Source organism: Macaca mulatta, chromosome 15 (genome assembly GCF_049350105.2).
Source record: "Macaca mulatta isolate MMU2019108-1 chromosome 15, T2T-MMU8v2.0, whole genome shotgun sequence".
Classification (NCBI taxonomy): domain Eukaryota; kingdom Metazoa; phylum Chordata; class Mammalia; order Primates; family Cercopithecidae; genus Macaca; species Macaca mulatta.
In genome coordinates, this window is record NC_133420.1 from 64076966 (window position 1) to 64094811 (window position 17846).

The window sequence follows — 17846 nt, forward strand, 5'->3', positions numbered from 1 at the left end:
ATATAGAACAAGCCTGGTTAAGACATTCAAGACAATGGGGTGTGCAGTTCCATCTGGGGATTCCCTTCTTCTTCTTCCTTTTATTCTTTTTATTCTTTTTTTTTTTTTTTTTGGAGACAGAGTCCCACTCTGTAGCCCAGGCTGGGCACAATCTTGGCTCACTGCAGCCTCTGCCTCCCGGGTTCAAGCAATTCTCCTGCCTCAGCCTCCCTAGTAGCTGGAATTACAGGCACATGCCACCATTCCTAGCTAATTTTTGTATTTTTAGTATAGACGGGATTTCACCATGTTTGCCAGGCTGGTCTCAAATTCCTGACCTCAGGTGATCTGCCCACCTCAGCCTCCCAAAGTGCTGGGATTATAGGTGTGAGCCACCACGCCTGGCCAGGAGATCCCCTTCTTAAGCCTCTCCACAGTCAAGTTAGGCAGCAAGCCCATGTATTCCTTTTTTTTTTTTTTTTTGAGATGGCGCTTCTTTGCTCTTGTTGCCCAGGCTAGAGTGCAATGGTGCAATCTTGGCTCACTGCAACCTCCACTTCCTGGGTTCAAGTGATTCTCCTGCCTCAGCCTCCTGACTAGCTGGGACTACAGGTTTCAGCCACCACACCTGGCTAATTTTTTGTGTGTTTTTAGTAGAGACAGGGTTTCTTTTTTTTTTTTTTTTTTTTTTTTTTGAGACAGAGTCTCGCTTAGTCGCCCAGGCTGGAGTGCAGTGGCGCCATCTCAGCTCACTGCAAGCTCCGCCTCCCGGGTTCACGCCATTCTCCTGCCTCAGCCTCCCGAGTAGCTGGGACTACAGGCGCCCGCCGCCTCGCCCGGCTAATTTTTTGCATTTTTAGTAGAGATGGGGTTTCACAGTGTTAGCCAGGATGGTCTCGATCTCCTGACCTTGTGATCCGCCCGCCTCGGCCTCCCAAAGTGCTGGGATTACAGGCGTGAGCCACCGCGCCCGGCCGAGACAGGGTTTCACTATGTTGGCCACGGATTCCTTTTTGAGTGCAGACTAGAAGCTTGATTTTGGCATTTTACCTGGCATCTACATCATGTTCACCCGTGTATTGGATCTGAAAACTGGGACATTCTACAGTTTGTGGAACTCCTGTAAATTTTCCTGCAATTGATTTACTCACACACTGCCCACACCCACCCCCTGTACACCACAGGTTCAAGTATTTGACTCTTCCCACCCCACCCACCCCTGCCACCAGCTGCTCTACACCCTCCCACTCACTCTCAGGGCCCCTGAGGCCCCCAGGGAGTCACCACCACACACCACTGTCTGTATCTGGGGGAAGGTCTGGGTTGTTGGAAACTTTAATCAAGCAAGGACCGTTAACAGCTGCAGAGGCACCTTAGGAAACAGTGAGCCTCAAGAAGGAAATACTTGTAGGATCTCTTGTGATGACCTTTGAAGACTTTTCTGAAAATGACCCGTCATTCCCTGCCGTGGAAAATAACAGTGATCGCAGGCAGCCTTCAGCCCACAGAAGGCTTCCTCCTCCAGGCAGGCTCTGACATAGCTGCCCACCTCACAGATGCCCCAACAGACTGCAAAGTCCTGGGAACATGCGTGTCCATGCACGTACATGCACACATGTGCCTCTCTACAGGTACATTTTTGAAGTGACAGCTTTGCCTCAGTGGCCACTTCCTCTAGGGGTGGCTGGGCGGAGCTATTGGCAGAGCTCTAGGTGTGTGTCCTGCCACACACCACCAATCATCCAAGCTGTTGGCATGCGGTGAGGACCTTTCTCCCCTTCCTTTTTCCTCCCCACAGCTGTAGGAGAGGGGGTTTCTGCGGGGCGGATGTCACTTTGCTAGGGGCTAGGTCTTCCCACCCCCACACTACATCTTGTTCCAGCTCCTTCCTATCCTGGATGTAGGCCATTTTGGGGTTCCTATTAGGGGTCACATCCTGGTAAAAGAACATTAGGGAGCGCCTTTGGGCACCCCTGCTCAGCTGCCCCCTTCTCCCCCAACTGGTTCCCTGTCTCCTCCATCAACCAGGCCCCCAACACCTATGAAGGCCTGGCAGTCCCTGGGTCCTCCACCACAAATGCCCCCTTTTTCCTTGGGGCTGTGTGTGAAGGGACAGCTTTGGGACTTTTTAAAGGAAGAACTTTGCTGTGAAAATAAGAGAAAAACCAAAACCAAACCAAGAAAATGTCAAAACCTCTGCTGGTCCAGAATCTGTGCTCGGCCTCTGGCTCTGCTCCTGCCTTGCCTCTGCCTAGGAAGCTGCAGTCCTTCTTAAGCCCTCTGCAACTCCCATGCTCACCTGCTCCCTGGCTCCCCATGAGGATGCATGGGGGGCAGTGCTGCCGCATGCCTTTCCAGAGGTGCTGCAGCCATGGCTGTTCCTTACCTTCACCCCTGGCCCGGACCTGTTCCTGAACGCCCAGTTACTGGAAACCCCAGGATGATGAGGAGTGAGGGATGCAAACCAGGAACCCCCAGTCTCATGGGGAGAATGGAGCCTCACCCTGGAGCTGGGGAGATCATCTGAGTCAGTGCAGCTGCAGCTACACATCATAAGCCCCAGTGGACAAGGCAGCCAGGAGGAGGGCGGGGCAGATCAGGGCAGATAACCAGGAGGACCGAGTTTGGGGTCCAGTATGGCCCACATGGGTCTAAGATGCATGGAGAGGAAGCACAGGGAGGACATGGGGACAGGCCCAGTCCCTACCCCTGTGCTCTGGACCTCAGCGTCCCCTCCGTGGCCCCTCTGGCCCTGGCCCAGGGATGCCTTCTGCTTCATTGAGCCCATCTGTTTGAGACTTGCTAACACCTTCCTCTTTTGTGACTGGAAGTCACAGGGCCAGGTGATAAACCGTGCAGTCACGGAGGGAACACAGAGCCTAGTTGTAAAGGGACAGAGAAAAGAGGAGCAAGGGAGGACGGTGGATGACAGGGAAGACGAGTTGGGGCAGAGCTGCTCGGGACCATGGCTGAGGCCATCACCTATGCAGATCTGAGGTTTGTGAAGGCACCCCTGAAGAAGAGCATCTCCAGCCGGTTAGGACAGGGTAAGGGGGATGAGGCCTCCCCTTGGTCCTGCATCCCCACTCCCCACCCCACAGATCCTATTCCCGACTCCCACCTTGGTCCCTCTTCTCTTCTCTCCAGACCCAGGGGCTGATGACGATGGGGAACTCACCTATGAGAATGTTCAAGTGCCCCCAGTCCCAGGGGGACCCTCAAGCTTGGCTTCTTCTGGACTAGGCGACAAAGCAGGTCTGGAGAGCCTGGGGGATGTGTGTTTGTTGAGGGGCTGTGTCTTGAGCCGGGGAGTCCACAATGTTTTTGTTGTTGTTGAGACAGGGTCTTGCTCTGTCACACAGGCTGGAGTGCAGTGGTGTGATCATGGCTCATTGCAGCCTCGAGCTCCTGGGCTCAAGTGATCCTCCTGCCCTGGCCTCCTAAAGTGTTGGGATTGCAGGCGTGCACCCCCACGCCATGGCCCACAATATTCTTGAGAGCACAATACCCTGGGGAAAGGAGAAGGGCGGTTCTTAGGAAACGGAAGAATAGGAACAGGATAAATGGGAGCCAGGGGAGGAAGAAAGATTCCTCCGGCAAGGTGGAGACCCCAGTGAGGGAGATAAGGGCTGCGGAGGGATAGGGCAGCCCTGTGGGGGATGAGTTCTAATGGGAAATGGGGAGCCATGGGAGGGAAAAGGGGGGATGGGAGTTGGATGAGAGCAAAGGGGGAGAGGGTTTGGGGCCGACAGATAAGGGGCCCCTGAGGAAGCGATAAAGGAAGAACTACGAGAGATGAGGGGGTCCGGGAAAAGATACGGTGAGACCCAGGAGGGAGCCGAGAGAGTCCTAGGCAGAGGAGGAACTCAGTAGAGTGACAGGGTGTACCAGAGCAACCCTAGCGGGCAACGTGGGGCAGACTGGAGTTTCCCAGTGGCGAGGGCGAAGCGGGTGCACCGGAGGAGAAGGGGCAATACTCGGGGCTTCCCGTCTCAAACTCAATGCTCCCCTCGACAGCGGTCAAGTCGGAGCAGTCAACTGCGTCCTGGAGCGCCGTGACGTCACTAGCCGTCGGGCGGATTCTCCCCTGTGAGTGAGTGTGCGGTGCGGCCGCGGGGGCAAGTGCTCGCGCCTGTCCCGGCTGCGGATGGCGCTGGGCCCCGCGGGGTGCAGCTCTTCCCAGGATGAGTCCGGGCGCAGCCCTTCCGACCGCCCCGGCTGCCCTGCCCCGTTCACCTACATCGGGTGCGTCTGAATCCGACGTGCACCGCCCCCCTGCGGATGGTCCCAATTCGCCTTCCTGCCCCCCTTTCTCCTCTCTCCCTCTCTCGGTCTGATATTTCCTTTCCCTTCTCCCAGGTTATGCCCCTGAGTCCTTACCAGCTCTGATTCTGGAACACCCTCTCCCCTACCTGCGAAACACCCCGCTACCCAACAGAAACCACCATGGTTGCCCCCTCAGCTCTGCACCTCCCTCCTCTTAGGGATGCCTTCCCCAGGGGTCTCCTCCGCGGACCTGTCCCCTCGTCTCTACATTCTTTCCGGGGGCTGACTGCCCGCATCCATCCCACTGTCCCCCTAAGGCCGCACAGCCTGCCTGCGATACTTCCTGCTCGGCCTGCTCCTCACCTGCCTGCTGTTAGGAGTAGCCGTCATCTGCCTGGGAATGCGCTGTGAGTAAGGCTGTCCCCACTTCCCACTTACACGGAACGACTTTCGTCCTGACTTTCCCCGCAAAGCTGACCTTCCTCAGCAGGGCTCATAGTCACTACCACCACATCCTTAGCTTTGGGTTTGGTTTCCTGCCAGGGCTGTTGTCTTCCTGAATTGTCCTCACCTAATCCAGTACCTCCTTACACTTTAGGCAGTCAAATCTTGTATTTCAGCCTGTGATGCAAAAAGTTGCAAGAAGGAGAAAAAGGGCTGATGCTGCAGTCTCAGGGCACTAGGGCAGGGCTGGAGAAGACATCCACCAAATCTCTGTGGCCAAACAGATCTGCAGGTGTCTCAGCAGCTCCAGCAGATGAATAGGGTTCTGGAAGCCACTAACAGCAGCCTGAGGCAGCAGCTCCACCTGAAGATAAGGCAGCTGGGACAGAGCGCAGAGGATCTGCAGGGGTCCAGGAGAGAGCTGGCGCAGAGTCAGGAAGCACTAGAGGTGGAACAGAGGGCTCATCAGGCGGCCGAAGGGCAGCTACAGGCCTGCCAGACAGACAGCGAGAAGACGAAGGAGACCTTGCAAAGTGAGGAGCAACAGAGGAGGGCCTTGGAGCAGAAGCTGAGCAACATGGAGAACAGACTGAAGCCCTTCTTCACATGCCGCTCATCAGGTGTCCGCTCTGGGGAGAGGAGAGAAGGGAGGGATGGATTGGAGCAAGGAGATACTAGTGGAAGGGGTCTATCACCCAGGGGCCTGTGAGGTGTTCAGGAAAGGGGCAGTGAACCAGAGTGGTGGCTGACATGAGCTGTTCAGCTTTGGCCAACAGAGAGAAGGACCAAGTTGCATACTGGATTTAGGGGGACCCACCGAGCTCCAAGGCTCATCCTGTGGGGTAGAGGAGGATGGCAGCCAGCAGTCCAAATCACACTGTCCATGGTTTCTTCCTGTTGATATCAGTGACAAAGATCTGGAACGCCCCCAAATTTGGATGTGAACTTGGCAGTTTGCACATCTTTCTAAAGACAGGGTCCTCAATTTTCATTAATTTTCATTATAGCTGAGATCTCCCCAAAGGGTAAGACTGACTGACATGGAGTGCAACCTGGTGGTGGGGCAAGGCAGTGAGGCTCTCAGCACTCACAGTGAGGTGGAGCCTGGAGTTGTGGTGTAGGGAACTAGGATGGGGTGTCCATTCATTTTGAAAGCAGGACCCCAGCCAGTAGGTGGAGATGGGGAAAGGGACACATAAAAGAGGCAAGGCTGTGTCAAAACAGGCTGAGGGTCTAGGCAAGGTGCCAGGCCCAAGGGGACTGGGGTGTTTTTGGGCTATGATCAGGTTTAGGCTCTGTCTAGCTTGGGGTCATCTGGTCGATCTCCCCAGGCATAAGACAGCAAGATTATGTGCAGACGCCCCTTGCCCTCATTTCCTTAACCTGAACCTCTGTGATCATCAGTTCCATGCCAGGGCTGCCCATTCTCTTAGCAGCACCTTAGACCTCTACATCCCAAACTGCTCTTCTGGCAAAAGGATGGTTTCAGACTTCCACTCTGATCACAGCTGCCCACCACTCCTCCAGGTTTTCCCCAAACTTTTTTGATCTCATTGAGGCCTCCAATCTGCTGACTCCCCTTTTCCTCCCTTCCCATCAGCTGTCTCCTGTCCACACTTCTCTCCCTACCTATCATGGGTTTGGAGCCCATCACTTTTACTACTCACTTTTTTTTTTTTTTAATAGAGACAAGGTCTCACTATGTTTCCCTGGCTGGTATCGAACTCCTGGGCTCAAGCGATCCTCCTGTCTCAGCCTCCCAAAGTGCTGAGATTACAATCGTGAGCCACCGCACATGGCTCACTCGCTTCTTTGTTCCGTTATCCTTCTAGTGCACCTGATGGGCAAAATTTCAACTCTGGATGAACCCAACTGCCCACAGTCAGCACCAAGGTGTGACAAATTGTGGAATCATTTTGCTCAGTGCCACTGAGACTGTAGTCTCTCAGCACTGCCTGGCAACCTCTGCAGTGGTTAGCTTGCTCTCCATAATAACTCCTTCTCCCTCACTTTCAGCACATGCCCTCACCTTCCACTCTGAGAGGAATTCCCTCCACTTCCCATCACCAAGTCTATAAATCCATTTGGATTTTCCCCATCCTCATCTTTTGCAAGGATAGCTGCAACAACTTTCTAAATGTTTTTCCTACTCACTCCTCTCCCCGCAGTCCATTCTTCATATTGGAGCCAGGGTAATTCTTTACAAAAATCTGATCATGTCATCCCAATCTAGAGCATTCCAGTTAATTGATTACATAAACAGTTATGGAATACATAACAGATAATATGTTCTAGCACTGTGCCCAGGCACTTGGGATATAGCTAGTGAACAAAATTCCTCTGTGTAAAATCCTACACTGACTTTCTCTTTCTCATAATATAAAAATAAAAAATCCTTAACATAGCTTCCAACACCCCTGCCTACCTTTCAGTGTTCCACTTATCCCCTCACTTTCTTCCATTTGGCCATACGGATTTCTTTTCTTTTCTGTTCTGTTCTTTTTTTTTTTTTTTTTTTTTGAGGTGGAGTCTCACTCTGTGAGACTAAAGTGCACTCCCAGGCTGGAGTGCAGTGGTGTGATCTCGGCTCACTGCAACCTCTGTCTCCTGGGTTCAAGTGATCCTTTTGCCTCAGCCTCCCGAGTAGCTGGAATTATAGGTGTGCACCATAGTGCCTGGGTATTTTTTGGTATTTTTAGTAGAGGTGGGGTTTCACCATGTTGACCAGGCTGCTCTTGAACTCCTGACCTCAGGTGATCCATCCCGCCTTGGCCTCCCAAAGTGCTGGGATTATAGATGTGAGCCGTTGTGCCCAGCAGGGATTTCTTTTTATTCCTTTAAGTTGCCATAGGACAGTAACTCAAGGGAGTAGCAGGGTGGGGACATGAGATCATGTAGAGAGAACAGAGGGAGCTAGTGGGGAGTGAATGATTTTTGAATGATGAAGGTAGGACTGATGGAACAAAGCAATGGAGAGAGGTGGTCTGGGGATCAGAAGTGCAGATTGGGATGTAGGATGTTGAAGAAAGAGGGATATTTATTTCTTATGGATAGTCAGGAAAAGAAGAACAGAGAAGAGAAATTTTGAGGGAAATGGAGAGAGCTGTTTCTGCAAAACAGGACCCAACATTTTCTGCTTGTAGGAAATTGGAGAGGGAAGGAGGGGGCCAGTGCTGGAGGAGTGGAAGTCTTGGATGTGCAGTGGGGGGTGCTTTAGGGAGTGGAGGAGATGGGCCCAAGAGATGTTAGGTAAAGTGTCAGGGTGGACTGCAATTGTTCAGAAATTGGGGTAATAAAATTAGCCCTATTAAGACAAACCTCCTAGATTGCTAAGAAGTAATGTTGTTGAATGTTAAAGTCTTTTTACTAAGTAAGGACAGGTACGGTGTTTCCAGGGGATGCAAAAGAAAGAAAGATTGCAAAGATCATAGAAGTCCATGAAGGTGCTGAGATTAGCCCTAGGAGAATATTGTTAGCAAAAGATTGCTGAGTAGTTACTTTCATCCCAACTGTTGCTGCTATCACACTCTTTCTGCTTTTTAGACACCTGCTGTCCGACGGGATGGACAGTGCATCAGAAAAGCTGCTTTTACATCTCACCTACTTCGAAAACTTGGCAGGAGAGCCAAAAACATTGTGAAACTCTGTCTTCCAAGCTGGCCACATTCAGTGAAATTTATCAACAATCAGTAAGCATATCCTTACTCACAGACTATGGTGGGTACTATTCGGTAAAGGGACATATGTCATCAAGTCAGGAATGGCAGTGCATACATGGCTGGGGTGGCCATTCCTTTTCCGTGGAAGAAACTGAGAATCACAATACTCTTGAACTCTGAGCTTGGAAACAACCTCTGCATCTTCTCAGCACAGTGGTCCAGGCAGCCCCTACTAACTGATTAGAGTTGGCATGAGAGTAGAAACTTAGGAACCATATCTACATTTTTTTTTTTTTTTTTTTTTTGAGGCAGAGTCTCACTCTGTCACCCAGGCTGGAGTGCAATTCCATAATCTCAGCTCACTGCAACCTCTGCCTCCTGGGTTCAAGCAATTCTCCTGTCTCAGTTTCCCGAGTAGCTGGGACTACAGTCACACACCACCACGCCCAGCTAATTTTTGTATTTTTAATAGAGACGGGGTTTCACCATATTGGTCAGGCTGGTCTCTAATTCCTGACCTCAGGTGATTCACCTGCCTCAGCCTCCCAAAGTGCGGGATTACAGGTGTGAGCCACCGCACCTGGCCTCTACTTTAATCTGTATCTCATCTCAGCTTGCTAGTCAGCTCCCTGGGCTGCTTGACAGGTTCCTTGACTCTTGTGGCCTCTCAGGCAGAGAGGTTCCACACCTGGTGGGCTGGATTGTAGGGATTAGTTCCTTGGGGCCAGAACAGCACACACAATGACTCCCCTCCAAAGGCTGGCAGAGATTCTTACTCAGCTGGAAAGCAAATTGAGCACTGAGCCTGCATCTGCAGGGTGGCACTTGGTGGATTCAGGGACCAGTTACCAAAGAGCTGTCATATATACAGCCCCCTTGCCGAAGCTGAGGCCTCCCTAGGGCATGCATTTTCTTCCGTATTTCTCATCACTCTCCACATATCTCTGGTCTCTCTGAATCTCTCCTTAGTATTACTTCATCTTAAATTCGCTGTTGCCAAATGGTGGTTCAGGGAATTCATACTGGACTGGCCTCAGCTCTAACAAGGATGAGAAGTTTACTGATGATACACAATACATTAGGTAAGTTTGTTAGGACTCTGGGTATTTTCAACTCCATAATCCCCTCCATAAAGACATGGTAATCAGATTTCCTCTCCACCTGCTTCCCTCAGAACTCTCCCATAAATCAACACTGTAATTGCCTATTTGTCTGTTTCCTCTATTTGATTAATAACTTCTTAAGGCAATCTTATTCTCCATTATATTTCCACCTAGAAGTCCCTGGCACATGCTTTTTTGTTTCAGTAACTACTAGGTTGGGACCTATGCTAGCTTTTAGGGGGAGACATTAAGGATTTAGTTAAGGCTCCACAGCTGATGACAGCAGCATTTCTCCATCCTTTGACAAGGCCACCCAAACTGAGGTTGTACTTTCTCAGTAGCAGCCACTCGGGGCACTAGAGCTACCTCAGTGAAGTAAGCAAGGGAGCAGTGGGGGTACCATCAAAGCTCCACTTCACTGTGATCAAGGGAGCAGTGGGGTACCATTGAGGATCAACCCTAGGGACCCTGAAACAGGGTGGCAGCCTCCTTATGTTCCCTAATTGGCCTTCCCATCTTTTTTTTGAGACAGAGTCTCGCTCTGTTGCCTAGGCCGGAGTACAGTTGTGCAATCTTGGCTCACTGCAAGCTCCGCCTCCTGGGTTCACACCATTCCCCTGCCTCAGCCTCCCCATGCCTGGCTAATTTTTTGTATTTTTAGTAGAGATGGGGTTTCACCGTGTTAGCCAGGATGGTCTCGATCTCCTGACCTCGTGACCCGCCCGCCTCAGCCTCCCACAAGTGCTGGGATTACAGGCATGAGCCACCGCGCCTGGCCTGCATCTTTATGACCTGGAGTGATTTTTCCCTCTGCTGGTTCTAAAGCCTGTTTTAGTTGAACTCCAGACATCTGTCCTGAACCATGCCCAGATGTGGCCTTAGGCAGGCAAAGCGACTTAGGACTTAGGTTTTATGCAGGGAAAGGGGAGAGAAGGGAGGGTAGGATAGGAGGGGTCCAGAGCTTATCCCAGCTCTACCTTATTACTTTTTAGGGTTTATGTTCAAAGTTCAAAATGTACCAAGGTACAAAAAGGTTGGTCACGGTATTGGACAATGGAGAAAGAGGCATGTGGAAGTCCTCTTCCCTTCATCTGTGAGATGACAGCTTTCAGATTTCCAGATTAGGACAACCCTTTACACTGAACTGGTAAGAGTGAGGGATGGGGCCAAGGCATGGGGAGTCCAGGGGCAGAGGGACTCAGAGCAGGGACCCAGGGGCCCGAGGGAAAACTTGTACCTGGGATGAAAGTTCCTCCACAGCCTCCAGTTGCTTGGTCTGCTTATGTTAGGATGGGGTGGGCAGGGAGAGGGACAGGAAAGGCCTAGAACTTATGGGAGGCTGGTGATGTGGCTGTCGGGGTGACGGGGTGAGCGGGATGAGGGTTCAGTTAAGTCAACCATGGAGCTCACCGATACTTTACTCTTCCAGACACTCATGCCAACAAGAAACTGTGCCCCTCCTTCCTAACCTGAGGCCTGCGGGTCCTCAGACCATGTCCTCCCTGTGTTCCCTCATTCTGGGCAGTGTCCAGCCACCAGCTGATCCACACCTGACACTTCCAGCCAGCCTGCTGCCTGCTCCCTCTTCCTGAAACTGGACTGTTCTTGGGAAAAGGGTGAAGCCACCTCTAGAAGGGACTTTGGCCTCCCTGCAAGAACTTCCCATGGTAGAATGGGGCGGGGGAGGAGGGCGCATGGGTTGAGTGGATAGGGGCGGCCCGGAGCCAGCCAGGCAGTTTTATTGAAATCTTTTTAAATAATTGCACGTGTTAGTCTCATGTGTCAGCAATGCTGTGTCTGGTTCAGTGATCCCCATGGGAACACGAGCCGGGGATTGAACTGGAAGTGCTCTGTCCCTCGAGTCCATGCTGGGGCTCCCCTACACAGGGAGAAGAGCCGGTCAGCCCATCTGGAACTGGCACTGTCCAGCAAGTGTGCTCTGTTCTTACAGGGTGTCCTGAAGGCCAAAGTTGGAGGCCTGAGACCACAGGCTCCAATGCTAAGAGCGTGCCCCGGGCAGTTGCAGGCTGGGTGTGGGTGGCTTGGCATGGTGCCCTCGGTGGCAGAGGAGACTGCCCGCCTCACAGTTCAGGTTGCGGTAGCGGGCAACAGCTGGTGTGGGGCGGGGGCACATGGACAGGAAGCCAAAGCTGAAGGGGCCGAGGCAGCAGCCAGGACAGGGCAGCCCCTCATCAGGCTCCCGGGGAGCTGAAGGGGGTGGCGAGGGTTCTGTCCGCTCCAGGGCTGCCGCCCGGGGCAGGCTATGCTGGGCCCGGTTCCAGGGCTCCCCAGCCCAGCCTTGTGGGGAGTTCACCACCACAGCTGGGGGATTGTTATTGAGGACAGGTCCTGATCTAGGGGACCAGGGTTGGGTGGCCGAGGAACAGGTGCTGATGAAGTTGTCTGTGGCCACAGCCAGAGGCAGCTGGGGCGCTGGTCCTGGAGGTTCCGGCTCAGGGCTGCTGCCCTCACACTCCATCTTCTCTTCAGCCGAGGGGCCCACGGGGGGAGGGCCAGGACCTGGAAGTGCTGTCTCCATACGGCGGGGGAGCTCAGGGGATGAAGGTAGTGAGCGGCAGCGGCGGGCAGGTGTTCCAGGCTGGACCAGCGTCTCTGGGGTGGTCACCAAGGGCAGCTGAGTGGAGGGGAATGGCGATGGTGGCACAAGAGGCAGGACTGGCTTGCTGGGTGTGTCCAAAAGCTTGATCTTGCCACCCCTGAGGTCTTCCCGTAGTGAGAAGGGGTTGACTCGAGTCAGATTGTCACCCCAGTTTGGGGTTGATTCTGGTGATGGGGGCAGGAAGAGGTCTGACCGGCTTCGGGAAAGCCGGGGGTCTGGCCTAGGAAGCGTGGCAGAGGGACCCCCTCTTGGAACAGAGCCTGTAGACAGAGAAGTCTGGAATCACTGTCCTCAGCATTTGATCACAGCTTCTTGAGGGCCTCACTATTCTCCCGGAGGCTGGTGGGACTAGAGCTTGAAAAAGGGAGTCCCACCTGGTGCTTTGGAAAGGGGCGATGTCATCTCCAGGCCCCTTTTACTTGTTCCCCTCCCCTCCCTCAAGCTTTAGCATTAGGAAACTGTCTTCTTTGAGATGTCCTCCCACCCTACCCCAGCCCGACCGCCAGCCTTTTCAACTAATAAATATATTTAGCCTCCTCCATGTCATCTCTGAGTTTTAAGGATGAGAAAGGCCAAAGGACTTAAGCTGGGTCAAGGTCATGCTCACTTACCCTGATTGTGTGTCAGGGGAGTCCTGGTGAGTGGGGCTGGCTCAGGCAGCTGCTCCAGGATCCATTCCAGGTGCTGGGTAATTTCGGTGAAGGGGGCACGGGTGCTGGGTTCCAGCTGATGGGTAGAGACGGGAATGGCTTCACTCAGTGCTCCGAAACAGGGTCTCTGAGTTTCCCCCCATCACCTGGGTCCCATAGGGCAGCCATGGCAGCTTATAGATGGGGGCAGGGTGGAGCGGAAAGGCTGTGAGGATCTTACGCTGCAGCAGTGGATGGCCAGAAGCAGGAAAGGCAGTGGACAGTCATCCCCCACTAGAGTTCGGAAGGCAGGCACATCCAGGCCAAAGTCCTGTGGGGACAGAAGGAGGAATCTCCAAGTCAGCTTTTCTTGGGTTCTCCTTCTGCTCCCCAGTCAGAACCTCAACCTCTAGGGAATCCTCCTTGGTTATGAGCCGGCTAGTCTGGAGTTCTTCGTTTGCAAACCTGGAGACATTCACCTCAGTGCGTGGTAGGTAGTCAGGGTCTGCAGGTACTCGGGCGATGAGCTCACAGAGGACAATTCCGAAGGCAAAGACATCAGCCTGGGGGTCAGAGATAACAGTGTTGTGGAAGAATTAACAGTTTTCATTTCAGAATTTTGACAGAATATAGCTGAATTTGGTTGAGGGTGGGGGATCTTGACAGTTTTCATGTGTTGGAAGGGTGCCTGTGAGGGGCAAAGGGATCTTGGGGACTCCTGAAGATCTGGTAGGGTTGTTTTGGGGATGGATGGGGCTTTATGAGAAAACCTCAAGGGTCTCGGAAGGCCTTGGGGATCTGAAGGGTTGATGTCTCACCTTCTCATCATACAGCTCACCCCGTAACACCTCTGGAGCCATCCAGTATGGGGAGCCCACCACAGCCAATGGCTCCTTTCTTGCCCCCTCCCTGCAGGGGCAGGGGCAGGGTGGTCAGAAACATCCTACTCAGGCATCTCCCCCAGGGAAAAGGGGATGAGGTGAACTCCCTTCTCTCCCCAAGGGAAACATCGCTGGGGCTCTGGGGACATCAGATAGGGGCACTCTGGGAGATTTGGGGGGAACAGGGACATTCACCTCACCTATACACAGGAATCTTTTCAGCCAGCCCGAAGTCACCCACGACAGCGGTGAAGCCTCGATCTTCCCGTCGGACTAGACAGTTCTGACACACACACACATAGTATCCCCAAGCACTCATCACCTTCTGCCCTCTGGCCTCCCAATGTATAACCCAAAGCCCTGTCACTCCAGCATAACCCCAACCCTCTCTGCTCTCCCAGTTTTTCAAGGCACTTCAATATCGCAACATCACCCAACACTCCAAACACAGGGTGCTATTCAGTCCCTCCGAGCACTCCCCTCACCCTGGTCCCCCAATATTCTCCAATGCCTCGCCACTCCAACATCCTAATATATCTGTTATCCACATTCCAATGTCCACAGGACAGTTACAACCTAATAGTCTCAAACCCTCTTTCATGCCTCCACCCACCCCACTAGCCTACCTTGGATGTAAGGTCCCGGTGAAATACACCTTTGGAGTGCAGGTACCGCAGGCCTCGGGCAATGTCCAGGGCCAGGCGGAGCCTGACAGGCCAGGATAGGGGTTCAGGGGAGCTGAGCAGCTGTTCCAAGGTCCCCCCATTCATATACTGGTGCATAGGAGGAGAATGGGAATGGATGTCAGACTTCAGTCTGTATTCTAGGTCCCCCACTTATAAGCTAGGGGACACTCCGGAGGATCACAGAGGTCAGAGGGGTAAGATTGTGCTGTAGGACCCTCCATCCATGTTCTAGGGTTGCCCTGTTCAACTCAGTAGCCATTAGCCATGTGCAACAACTTAAATAATTTAAAATTTTTAAAATTTAATCAAGTTGACCCACAAAAAAAATCTAAACAATTAACATAATTTAAATTTAACCACATGTGGCTAGTGGCTACTGTATAGGACAGCACAGATAGAGAACATTTCCATCACTGAAGAAAATTCTATTGGACAGCACTATTCTAGGGGATACAGAGAATAAGACCAGCTGAGGCCTTTTATACGTGGTTTGCCTAAAGGGAAGTTCAGGAAAGCCTCCCCTGGGAGGAGATCCTGTTGCCTCTCACTAGTCCTCCGTAGATCCACCAGGCCTGTTCACTGCCTTTATCCTTGGGGGTGAAGGGGGGGTGGGGATCCCTCCTTCCTGGTCTATCCTCACCTCTGTAAGAGCGTGCAGCTGTCCCTGGTGCACACAGACCCCCATGAACCTGCCAGAGAAGGGGGAAGATAGAAGGGTAGGCTGTTAAGGGCCTCAGCTCCTCCTCAGTTCCACGTTTCCCGCGGGATCTTTCCTTTTCTCTCCCGCCCAGCAAGCTGCCCAGAGACTGGGGCCGCTTACCTTAGGATGTTGGGGTGCCTGAGCCGGTTCATCAGTTGCACTTCTCGTAGTGTGTTGCCCCGGTTACTGGGGAGCTTGTTCATCTTCAGCACCATGACTTGCCCTGACTGTCGGTGCCGAACCTGGGGGCGGGGGCGGCCGGCGAGGGTCGGGCAGGTCGGGAGGGTCGCCCGAGTCTGGACCCTCTTCCCCGCACTCCCGGCCCCCTAGTTGCAGCCTCTGGTTGAAGGCTCGGTCCCGCCCCTCTGCCCTCTCGGCCGGTCCTACCTTGTAGACCTCAGAGAAGAAGCCGGCCCCGATCTTCTCCGCGCAGTGAAAATCGTCCACACGGGCCAGGCTAGACACGGCGCTGCGGAGAGCCCGGTAGGAGGAGGGGCGGCCGCGGCCCGGGCCTCCGCCCGCGCCCCCCGGCCCCGGGGGCCCCTCCCCCGGCACCTCTCCAGGCCCGGGCCCAGGGCCCCGCAGTGGGGGCCGTTCCCCGGCCATGGCCGGGCCCCCAGCCCGGGCCTGCCTCACATGGCAGGGTCCCCGGGGCCCGGGCAGGCCGCGCTTGCCATGGGCGCGGGCCCAGCCAGATCCTGGGCGCCCGGACTCCCGCTCCCGCCTTGAGAATGAAGATCAGCCGAAGATCCTGGACCCGCCCCCGCCGCGCCGGCTAGCTGGGCCCGGGTGGACGCCGCGCCGCTCCGCTCTGCGTAGGCCTGGGCTTGGGCCTGGACCGGGCAGTGGCGGTGACGGTGGCGGCGACGGTGGCGGCAGCGCTCCCGGGCGCCGGCGGGCTAGCTCGCCGCGGGCGGAGGCGGGCGGGCGGGCGGGCGGGCGGCGGCTGCTCCGCTTAGCCGCCGGGGCTCAGGCTCCGCGGCCTGCCGGGGGCGGGGCTGGGCCGGGCCTCCGCTTAACTCCTTCCAGCCCGGCCTCCCGGCAGCGGCCACGCCCCCTCAGGTGCGCACCCCCGCCTCCCCGCTCTCCGGCCGCGAGGCCCTGGGCCGCCCGGGTCAAATAAGCTCAGGCCTGAACTTGAATAACGAAAGGGAATTAAGGGCTGATGGTGCGCATGCGAAGCTTAGCTGCCCAGGGAGTCCCCTGTCCTCCCTGGGACTGTCCGTTGTGGGTCGGGCTCAGAAACCTGCCGGATTCTTGGGCTCCAGGGACCAATGGGGCAGAAACGTAGGCCCCTCAGGCCCAGTCGCAATCTGAGGCAGCCCAGCAACCTGTCCACCTTCCTGGCCTGCGCCGCGGCCCAGCCTGCCCATTTCCCAGGTCTCTTCGACTCCGACACCTTGAACCTCTGGCCTCCCTAACACCTTCTACCTTCACGGGAGGTTGTGATACCTCGGGGCTATAGGGAGCCTTTGACCGGCCCATACCCAGCTTAGCTCCGACTCCTCACTTCATCCTGCCGTCTCCCAATAAAGAAGAGAGTCCAGGTCCTCCGCCCTGTGACTACCCAGCCGGGATCTCCCTCTTATTACTTTGTCCAAATGACTCTAAGAGAGAAGCCACCACCTGCAGGGAAGCCCCTCCTTCCGCAAGATCCCACCCCCTCAAAGAACGCTTTCTCTCGGAGACACCTCCCTTTCGGGAGCACTTTTCCCCAGTGTGGCACTGCCACCGTCAGTGTGTGTCAGAACCCCTCAGTGCTGCACCCCCTTGCTCTGTGTTCCTCCCACGCAGTGAGACCCCACCTCCGAGTGACTCCACTAAGTCATTGTGACCCCTCCTCTCAAGGTGACTCCTCCCCTCAGTGTGACCCAGCCCTCCTCAGTGTGAGGGTTCCGCCCTCCACGTAGGAACACGGTCTGTCCCCTCAGGCCAGAGGAGGGGCTGCAACTGGCCTCTTTAAGTCGGCGCGGTGCCCGGGTGCGCATGCAGTCTGCGGACTCTGTGCACTTGCCGTACCAGGTACTTCCGGTTCTGCCGCTGGCTCCGCCTCCGGCCTCGGCAAAATAGCCAATCATCGCCAGGGTTGGGTGGTGACACGCGATCCCGGCAGGCCACTCCGGGGCAAACGGTTTAAATGGGCGTCGTTGAGCCGCTTGCCCCCTAGCGGCGGAACGGTAGGCGGCGGGAGTGAAAGCTGCGGTACCGGGTGCGGAGGCCGGCTGAGAGAGCTGAGGAAGCGAGGCTGCGTCCGTCAGGAATTCTCAAGTACTGTATTAATATTTCTGTAGTAACCTTAAAAGAAAATTAATACAAGCACAGTCCGTATCGCGTGGGGTTACCGTCTTCCAATGGAGTCTGGTTACACGTTTATGAGAGTTGGAGCCAAGAAGTACTACTCAGTTGTCGAGGGCTACTGAGAAAAGAATAAAGACGGTCATAAATGATACATGATGCCTTAGAGTCAAGAGAAGGCCAGATGCTGTCTTGGTGCGCCGTACAAGGGAAGGTATTGCACAAGTTTGGAGCGAGAGGAAGGGAGACGTTCGCAATCCTTCCACAGCCGGTGGAGGCAGGCCAGCCTCAGAATTGCCCAGGGCACATGCATCCTGTTCTTTTTTCTGGAGGCGTTTGGTCTCAGCACACGCTCATTCATCATATTTAATGCTAACATCTACAACTATTTGTGAATTTGCTTTCTATTGTTGTATGACATCTGTAAACACTAGGAATTTATGCCTCATTTTGTTTAAGTAATATCATAGATCTTTTAACCGATATTGGGTTCTGGCCCTTTATCATGTTTGAGAATTACTGTAATAGTAATGGTAATTCCAAGCCAAAGAGCCAGATGCCTATTTTGGAAAGATGATTGCGGT

General features: G+C 54.2%; 2 protein-coding genes and 1 non-coding gene across 12 annotated transcripts in view; 1 reads left to right on the plus strand and 2 right to left on the minus strand.

The window, feature by feature from the left end:
* CD72 (CD72 molecule) overlaps positions 1–11208 on the plus strand; it is a 30377-nt gene extending 19169 nt beyond the window's left edge. For 2 of the 7 annotated variants that reach the window (XM_015117491.3, XM_028835080.2), the window contains exons 2-9: positions 3127–3234; positions 3997–4068; positions 4563–4652; positions 4974–5309; positions 8233–8378; positions 9318–9430; positions 10444–10598; positions 10881–11208. In XM_015117491.3, coding sequence (XP_014972977.2) covers positions 3127–3234; positions 3997–4068; positions 4563–4652; positions 4974–5309; positions 8233–8378; positions 9318–9430; positions 10444–10576 — 998 coding nt within the window. In that variant the 3' untranslated portion in view covers positions 10577–10598; positions 10881–11208. Of the gene's footprint in view, positions 1–2805; positions 3027–3126; positions 3235–3996; positions 4069–4562; positions 4653–4973; positions 5310–8232; positions 8379–9317; positions 9431–10443; positions 10599–10880 lie in introns of those variants that run through there. The other 5 variants (XM_015117489.3, XM_015117490.3, XM_077965939.1 and 2 more) reach the window with 5 other exon arrangements.
* Positions 11137–15956, minus strand: TESK1 (testis associated actin remodelling kinase 1). Of its 4 annotated transcripts, none has more exons than XM_077965026.1 (11): positions 15753–15956; positions 15355–15436; positions 15088–15209; positions 14908–14956; positions 14208–14354; positions 13782–13864; positions 13519–13609; positions 13180–13263; positions 12942–13031; positions 12683–12797; positions 11175–12331 (listed from the first exon to the last, which is right to left on the minus strand). In XM_077965026.1, the coding sequence occupies exons 3-11, from the start codon at positions 15180–15182 to the stop codon at positions 11451–11453; spliced, it is 1635 nt and encodes a 544-aa protein (XP_077821152.1). In that variant the 5' UTR covers positions 15183–15209; positions 15355–15436; positions 15753–15956; the 3' UTR covers positions 11175–11450.
* MIR4667 (microRNA mir-4667) lies at positions 13004–13115 on the minus strand. Its single transcript, NR_128297.1, is given in 1 exon segment — positions 13004–13115. It is a non-coding gene; the product is annotated as a microRNA mir-4667 (primary transcript).
* Positions 15957–17846: the final 1890 nt, after the last annotated feature.

Excerpts from the sequence above, each read along its gene's own strand:
- TESK1 (XM_077965026.1), bottom strand. The coding sequence starts at position 15,182 with ATGGTGCTGAAGATGAACAAGCTCCCCAGTAACCGGGGCAACACACTA. Across the intron at positions 14,355-14,907 it reads AGCTGCACGCTCTTACAGAG|TATATGAATGGGGGGACCTT; the intron begins GTGAGGATAGAC and ends CCTATGCACCAG. Across the intron at positions 13,865-14,207 it reads ACCGGGACCTTACATCCAAG|AACTGTCTAGTCCGACGGGA; the intron begins GTAGGCTAGTGG and ends TGTGTGTGTCAG.